The following is a 9150-nucleotide window of genomic DNA, read 5'->3' on the forward strand; positions in this document are numbered from 1 at the left end:
GGTACCCCCTGTATATAGCCTCCATATTGACTCTGTACCGGTACCCCCTGTATATAGCCTCCACATTGACTCTGTACCGGTGCCCCCTGTATATAGCCTCCATATTGACTCTGTACCGGTACCCCCTGTATATAGCCTCCATATTGACTCTGTACCGGTACCCCCTGTATATAGCCTCCACATTGACTCTGTACCGGTACCCCCTGTATATAGCCTCCATATTGACTCTGTACCGGTACCCCCTGTATATAGCCTCCACATTGACTCTGTACCGGTACCCCCTGTATATAGCCTCCACATTGACTCTGTACCGGTACCCCCTGTATATAGCCTCCACATTGACTCTGTACCGGTACCCCCTGTATATAGCCTCCACATTGACTCTGTACCGGTACCCCCTGTATATAGCCTCCACATTGACTCTGTACCGGTACATCCTGTATATAGCCTCCACATTGACTCTGTACCGTAATACCCTGTATAAAGCCTCCACATTGACTCTGTACCGGTACCCCCTGTATATAGCCTCCACATTGACTCTGTACCGGTACCCCCTGTATATAGTCTCCACATTGACTCTGTACCGGTACCCCCTGTATATAGCCTCCACATTGTTATTTTACTGCTGCTCTTTAATTACTTATTTGTTACTTTTATTTAATTTTTTATTTAATTGTTTTAGGAAAACTGCCTTGTTTGGTTAAGTCTTGTAGTCTCATTTTACTGTGAGGTCTACTACACCTGTTTTATTCAGCATTTCACTGTAAGGTCCTGTTGTATTCGGCGGATATGACAAATACAATTTGATTCGATTTGTATGTGACCAATAAAATTTGGTTTGATTGGATTGGTTTGATTTAGTCCTTCGGAGATTGTTGAATTTATACATCAGGTGATGAAGGAACTGAAAAGAAGACTGGAGAGACACTTTAATTTAGATGCTGCCAACTTTACGTTTGTAATGTTTAGTGGATGAATTTGTATTGTAATTTAATATTCATGCCTGGACATCTGATTTTATACAATAGGTGCAAACTAACTGTGACAAAAGTAGTGTTTTTCACATGTTACTTTTACATTGTATTTATTGATTGACAACCCTAATGTCACAATATGCTTTGTGTTTTGCTCTAGCCTAATGACTTTGACACGGATGTAGATAACAGGTCTTGGCAGTTAAAAGGAATGCATTAACAATACATCGTAGACATGAGACAAGGAACAGATTGGTCACCATTACCTCATATCACATTACCTTTTAAATGTGCCCACAGTCAAGATGAATTCATCTAAGGGTGCACCACGGATTCTAAGACAAACTACTCCTGAACTTCTGAATATTGCACTATAGATACTGAATACAGATAACTTGGTGTAGCTCTAGTCATATATTTATTACGAAATTATAAAATCTACCAATAACACATTTTAGAATCAACAGAATTTCTATTTCACAATTATTATTATTTTTTTTAACACCTGTATTTAACCAGGCAAGTCAGTTAAGAACAAATTCTTATTTTCAATGACAGCCTAGGAACACTGCCTGTGCAGGGAAAGAACGACCTTGTACCTTGTCAGCTCGGGGGATTTGAACTTGCAACCTTCCGGTTACTAGTCCAACGCTCTAACCACTAGGCTACCTGCCACCTCTACACTCTAACCACTAGGCCACCCTGCCACCTCTACACTCTAACCACTAGGCTACCCTGCTGCCCCTAATAAGTATTTGAATATTCATTATAATAAGCCACATTTGTAAAAATTTTCTTTTTTTTTCTTCTCACTTTGAAATACATTTTCTGTCAATCATATAGAAACGGGTCCTTATGCATTATTTCAGTACAATGCCTTTGAAATGATTCATGGCGTTAATTCATAGAATATGGTTTACCAAAGAAGGTAGTGGTGCTATTATAACAATCAGTTGTGCTTTGCAACTGTTCTCTATTGAATTTACAAGGCATATTCCTAAAGTCATGAGTGACACGTCACACAGCCGCTAAAGGACCCGAAAGGCAACTAATTGCAGCAGTCAGTCCTAAAACTCAAACCCTCACTCTGCAAAATCAACACCAACCTGCATCAGTTCCTAGACAAAAACGTTTTTATTTATTTTGTCATATTTGAGTTAAAATTATTCAATTCAGTTCATATATATATTCAGTTCATATCTCATTTCCATATAGTTATGTGTATCGTAGCCTACCTTCTCTATAGGAGTATGATATTCTATTTTATTCAATCATTCAGATTATTAGACATTTTCAATAAAATAATTGTAGGTCTAGGCCTAAAAATGTATGGTTTAAACTTGAATTTAAATCATTTACACAAAATGCAAACGGGGCGCATTGGGCGCAGATGACGTAAAACGTCGATTAGGGCAGACCCCCGCACCTCTCTGATGGAGCGGGGTTGGGTTAAATGGGGGGGTGGGTCGACTTTAGTCAACAGTCGGCTTCGTTAGCCTCACTACTCAGACACTGTCTCCGAGCTATGAGTAAAACTATAATACCCAGCATTCCACTGCCGCCTGCCGGAAAAGGAAAACGCATGGATGTATGTGTTTACAATCTTTCTTAACAAGCTTAAGTTCGCAGGTGCTGTTCCTCATGAAACAAGTGTAGGCGATACCGGCAAGAGAAAATAATGACACATTTATTATTTGCCACTGCTCATTTAGTATGATATAACAGTATGTGTTTGTTTTGTACTTGTACAACAGGCGGGGTAGCCAAATAATCTGTCGCATCGTCAGGCCACCCACCCACCATATGCAGCAGTGATTTTTAAGAAGTGGGACAAGCGAACAGATGGCGCATCTAGGCTGCGCGCGACAGGGACACCTACAGTGTTGAAACAGTGTTGGATATGAACAAGGCAGCTAGTAAAGGCGTGTTTTATGTAGTCTACATCTATGCCATTTCTGAGTGGATTGGATAATATTACATCGCAGGATTTCCTCCTGAATCGTTGCTTGAGCCTGCCTACTCTACTTTGGCGCGGGTATTGGAAAACACGCAGTGACAGGGCCATCGCCACCGGTAGCTATAATCAGAGAGGAAGAAGCGAAGTGAAGCTTTTGCTATAATCTCCTATTTGACGCCTCTCTCAGTTGGTAAACAATGGTTGACAACCGTTATGCCACGGCTTTGGTTATCAGCTGTGTGCTCAGCGTGCTGGCTACGGTGTACCTGTCTGTAGCGGTTGGGACGCAGCACTGGTACCAGTACACTAGTCCCCCGGTGCGCGGCGAGGCCAACGTATCCGAACTGCGGTCGCTGCATGATGAATTCATGGACGGGGAATTCGATGAGAAGACCTACAGCGACACGCTCTTCCGTCTCAACGGGACCATAGGCCTCTGGTGGCGCTGCGTTCTGGTGCCATCTCATACCCACTGGTACAAGGAGTCGGGTATGTACAACCTAATCTCCTCCCATAAACTCAGTCAACACGGATTTCCTCAAAACAATTTGTTGATCCAATCCATGGTTTTATCAGGGCATGATTTATGCTTTTTTTTTTATTTCTCAATTTCTTCTTCTGTTTCAGATCCAAAGATGGTGATGAAATGTGTTAGCTTCACGTTAACACAGCAGTTTACCCCAAAGTACAAAGAGCCAGGGAACCACAACAGTGGAGAGGACATGCTGCGGACCTGTAAGCCTGTATTGATTTATTTAGCTAATTACAATGTATTGATCTGTTACCTCACCCAGCTTCTGTGATATGCTATGCTATGCTCCATGCCTTGTGCCTTAATTATGCTATGCATGCTCCATGCCTTGTGCCATAATTATGCTATGCTATGCTATGCTCCATGCCTTGTGCCTTAATTATGCTATGCATGCTCCATGCCTTGTGCCTTAATTATGCTATGCATGCTCCATGCCTTGTGCCTTAATTATGCTATGCTATGCTCAATGCCTTGTGCCTTAATTATGCTATGCTATGCATGCTCCATGCCTTGTGCCAGGGGTCACCAACTCCAGGCCTGGAAAACAATTGGGGTGTGCAAGCTTTTGTTCCAACACAATATGAACACAATTGATTCACCCGGTATCTCTCCAGAACCGGAGTTGGATCACGCTGTAGCTCTCCAGAACCGGAGTTGGATCACCCTGTATCTCTCCAGAACCGGAGTTGGTTCACCCTGGTTTATGCCAACATTGTGTGATTTGCATTATGCAATGCATAAATAACTTATACCTGGCGTCTGTGATATTCAATAATAGACACAGTATGATTGTATGCACTTGGATGCTCATGCTTTTCTATCTGAATTGTGTGTGAGAGTTTTAACTGCTTGCCTATTGAGTTCTAACTTGGATCCCTATCTGTGTACAGACCTGTGGAGGTGCCAGTTCCTACTGCCATTAATCTCCTTAGGTCTGGTGGTGCTGGCAGGCTTGATAGGGTTCTGTGCCTGCCTCTGCCACAGTCTCACCCCCACCCTGGGCATAGGAATGCTCCACCTACTGGCTGGTGAGAGATTTATTAAACATTGTGTTGTTCTTATCATTCTCTTCTTAAGCAATAAGGCCCATGTGGGTGTGGTATATGGCCAATATACCACGGCTAAGGGCTGTTCTTAGATACGATGCAACGCGGAGCCTTTGCCGTGTTATATTGGCCGTATACCACAAACCCAGAGGTGCGTTATTGCTATTATAAAGTGATTACCAATGTAATTAGAGCAATACAAATAAATGTTTTGTCATACCTGTGGTATACGGTCTGATATATCACAGCTGTCAGCCAATCAGCATTCAGGGCTTGGATGCCCAGTTTATAATAAGTTGTACTCTTCTTCATTGTTTCCAGAAGGGCATTTCAGTGCTAGGCACCATGGCTATTGACCACAACTTTGCTCTACTATAGTGGAATAGTGAATTCTATAGCGGTTGCATACACTAGTCCAGCTTTTCCCAAACTCGGTCCTGGGGACCACATCGTTGTGCACGTTTTGGTTTTTGCCTTTGCACTACACAGATGATTCATATAACTGACTGTTCATCATCTATTTCTAACAGAAATTTGTTTCCTGTGGCACTAATTCCAAAAAGTTTTGGGACACTGTAAAGTCCATGGAGAATGAGAGCACCTCCTCCAAGCTGCCCACTGCACTGAGGACAGGAAACACTGTCACCACTGATAAATCTACGATTATCAATAATTTCAATAAGCATTTTTCTACGGCTGGGCATGCTTTCCACCTGACTACACCTACCCCAGCCAACATCTCAGCACTCCCTGCAGTAACTTGCCCAATCCTTTTTTGCAACAAATCCTCCTTCACTCATGCTGCCAAACTTACCCTAGTAAAACTGACTATCCTACTGATCCTTGACTTCAGCGATGTCATTTACAAAATAGAAAACTCTACTAAGCAAACTGGATGCAGTCTATCACAGTGCCATCCGTTTTGTCACCAAAGCCCCATATACTACCCACTACTGCGACCTGTATGTGCTCGTTGGCTGGCCCTCACTACATATTCGTCGCCAAACCCACTGGCTCCAGGTCATCTATAAGTCTTTGCTAGGTAAAGCCCCGCCTTATCTCAGCTCACTGGTCACCATAGCAACACCCACCCGTAGCATGGGCTCCAGCAGGTATATTTCACTGGTCATCCCCAAAGCCAGCACTTCTTTTGGCCGCCTTTCCTTCCAGTTCTCTGCTGCCAATGACTGGAACGAATTGCAAAAATCACTGAAGCTGGAGTCTTATATCTCCCTCTCTAACTTTAAGCATCAGCTGTCTGAGCAGCTTACCGATCACTGAACCTGTACACAGCCAATCTGTAAATAGCCCACCCAACTACCTCATCCCCATATTATTATTTACCCTCTTGCTATTTTGCACCCCAGTATCTCCACTTGCACAACATCATCTGCACATCCATCACTCCAGTGTTAATGCTAAGTTGTAATTATTTCACCTCTATGGCCAACCTCCCTACTCTTCTAAATTTTCCAACACTTGTACATATATTTTTCTGTAGTGTTATTGACTGTACGTTTGTTTATGTGTAACTCTGTGTTGTTGTTTTTGTGCTGCTTTGCTTTATCTTGGCCAGGTCGCAGTTGTAAATGAGAACTTGTTCTCAACTGGTTTAACCTGGTTAAATAAAACTGGGGAAAAAACCAACATGCAGCTTTCCTTGAGATCATGTTTTAATACTCACCATTGATACTGCAATAGTTGAAGGAAAAAGTCATCCTTGATTTCTTTTAGAAATATACAACAATTGCATATACCTGACTCCTCCCTCTCTTCCTCCTGCTCTCCCTGAAGGGCTGTGTACTCTAGCCACAGTGTGCTGTTACCTGGCAGGAATGGATCTCCTCCACAGGGTCTCTGTGCTGCCAGACAAGGTGGACGGCTCCCTGGGCTGGTCGCTCTACCTGGCCCTCATCTCATCCCCACTGCACATGATGGCTGCCGCTCTCCTGGTGTGGGCGGCACGCAGCCACAGTCAGAACTACTACCGCATGACTGCCTACAGGGTAGCATAGAGACCAGGCCTGCTGGTGCCTGACTATCTGTTTTTATATAGGCACATTTCCAAATCAAAACCATAATTCCAATCACATGATACTTGTTGATCGTGAAATAACTGAATAAGAATATAGAAAATGCTAATCTTTGCCCTCTCATAGGCTACTGGGATTTTCACCCTATTGCTTTTCACACAGTTGCTTATCCAATCATTTCAGATCTATTAAAGTGCCTAGTGTAAGAGTGAGGGAGTTGACATTGGGAAACAGTGTGACCCAGAACAAAATGTACCATTGGTTAGACCAACAAGCATATAATTGTTTATAATAGACTTTCCAAACCGTAACCAGCCACACACAGTCAGAGATGCTTCCATTCGACTTTCATATGTACTAACTAGCAAGATATATTGTTGGTCCATGTTTGGAAAATCAAACCGTTCTGAAAGAAATATGTTTATGGTGATTTTAGTCCAAACATTTGATTACAGTACCAGTCAAAAGTTTGGTCACACCGACTCATTCCAGGGTTTTCTTATTCTACATTGTAGAAAAATAATGAAGACATCAAAACTATCAAATAACACATATGGAATCATGTAGTAACCAAAAAAGTGTTAAAACAAATCAAAATATATTTTCAATTTTAGATTCTCAAAAGTAGCCACCCTTTGCCTTGATGACACCTTTGCACACTCTTGGCATTCTCTCAACCAGCTTCACCTGGAATGCTTTTTAAACAGTCTTGAAGGAGGTCCCGCATATGCTGAGCAGTTGTTGGCTGCTTTTCCTTCACTCTGCGGTCCAACTCATCCCAAACCATGTCAATTGGTTTGAGGTCAGGTGATTGTGGAGGCCAGGTCATCTGACGCAGCACTCCATCACGCTCCTTCTTGGTCAAATAGCCCTTACACAGCCTGGAGGTTGTGTTGGGTCATTGTCCTGTTGAAAAACGAATTATAGTCCTACTAAGCTCAAACCAGATGGGATGGCGTATCGCTTCATAATGCTGTGGTAGCCATGCTGGTTAAGTGTGCCTTGAATTCTAAATTAATCACAGTGTCACCAGCAAAGCACCACCACACCTCCTCCTCCATGCTTCACGGTGGGAACCACACATGCGGAGATCATCCGTTCACCTACTCTGCGTCTCACAAAGACATGGCGCTTGGAACCAAAAACATTTGGACTCATCAGACCAAAGGACAGATTTCCACCGGTCTAATGTCCATTGCTCGTGTTTCTTGGCCCAAGCAAGTCTCTTCTTATTATTGGTGTCCTTTAGTAGTGGTTTCTTTGCAGCAATTCAACCATGAAAGCTTGATCCACATGGTCTCCTCTGAACAGTTGATGTGTAGATGTATCTGTTACTTGAACTCTGTAAAGCATTTATTTAGGCTGCAATTTCTTAGGCTGGTAACTCTAATGAACTTATCCTCTGCAGCAGAGGTAACTCTGGGTCTTCCTTTCCTGTGGTGGTCCTCATGAGAGCCAGGTTCATCATAGTGCTTGATGGTTTTTGGTTTTTGGATTTACTGACCCTCATATCTTAAAGTAATGATGGACTGTCGTTTCTCTTTGCTTATTTGAGCCGTTCTTGCATAATATGGACTTGGTCTTTTACCACATAGGGCTGTCTTCTGTATACCACCCCTACCTTGTCACAACTGATTGCCTCAAAGACATTAATAAGAACAGAAATTCCTCAAATAAACTTTTATGGCACACCTGTTAATTGAAATGCATCCCAGGTGACTACCTCATGATGCTGGTTGAGAGAACGCCAAGAGTGTACAAAGCTGTCATCAAGGCAAAGGGTAGCTGCTTTGAAGAATATCAAATATGTTTTCAACACTTTTTTTGGTTACTACATGATTCCATATGTGTTATTTCATAGTTTTGATGTCTTCACTATTATTCTACAATGTAGAAAAATAGTAAAAAATAAATAAATAAATAACCCTTGAATGAGTAGGTGTGTCCAAACTTTTGACTGGTACTGTATTTCAAATTGTATTTCGACTTTAGAAGAACCTGGACATAGCCAGGACAAATGGAAAAATATAAACTACGAATATTTCCTTTTGAGTGACAATCTATAGAAAGTTACATATTGTTTGTAGTGGTTGTGTTTGGATATTTTGTAAGTCATTTGTTGATTTTTTTTTTTTGTTTAGTCTTTTTATCGGGAGTATTATTTTGATGGATTTGTAAGATTCTGCAGAACTTCGTAGGAATGTATTACCCCCCCACCTTACAGCTAGGTTAATAGTGGACAATGTCACTTTGTTACGAAGGTTCTGGTTTGTACACATGACGTTACATTCCGTTGTAGACTATTGCTCACTATTGACTAGATGTGGTTACTTTGATTCATGTTGCATTTTTACATAGTGTTACTTGTTTTTGTTATTTATGTTTTGTTGGTTTTACTTAATTTATTCATTTTTACATCACCTACAAATGCCACTTCTAATGGCATAGGTTTCGTATTTATAATCTCAAAGAAACGCGAAGGTTAAACTGTGAACTGTTAATACTCATTTATTATGTCAAGAATGTATTTAATGTCGTATGAAAACTGTTAATGATCCTTTTTCTTCGAATACTAGTTATTTTTGGATCCTATTTTTAAAATGCTTTG

General features: G+C 41.6%; 1 protein-coding gene across 3 annotated transcripts in view; it reads left to right on the plus strand.

Moving 5' to 3' along the window:
• Positions 1-1771: 1771 nt before the first annotated feature.
• The window catches only part of LOC110500788 (claudin domain-containing protein 1), an 8619-nt gene continuing 1240 nt past the window's right edge, over positions 1772-9150 (plus strand). Inside the window, exons 1-5 of one of the 3 annotated variants that reach the window (XM_021578320.3) lie at positions 2453-2562; positions 2729-3420; positions 3559-3666; positions 4354-4491; positions 6304-9150. The exon at positions 6304-9150 is cut by the window's right edge and continues 1240 nt beyond it. In XM_021578320.3, the coding sequence (XP_021433995.2) occupies positions 3129-3420; positions 3559-3666; positions 4354-4491; positions 6304-6524 (759 nt within the window). In that variant the 5' untranslated portion in view covers positions 2453-2562; positions 2729-3128 and the 3' untranslated portion in view covers positions 6525-9150. Of the gene's footprint in view, positions 3667-4353; positions 4492-6303 lie in introns of all 3 variants that reach the window. The other 2 variants (XM_036958308.2, XM_090214920.1) reach the window with 2 other exon arrangements.

The sequence above is a fragment of the Oncorhynchus mykiss genome, chromosome 21 (genome assembly GCF_057628025.1).
Source record: "Oncorhynchus mykiss isolate SJ-2025 chromosome 21, ASM5762802v1, whole genome shotgun sequence".
NCBI classification, from domain to species: domain Eukaryota; kingdom Metazoa; phylum Chordata; class Actinopteri; order Salmoniformes; family Salmonidae; genus Oncorhynchus; species Oncorhynchus mykiss.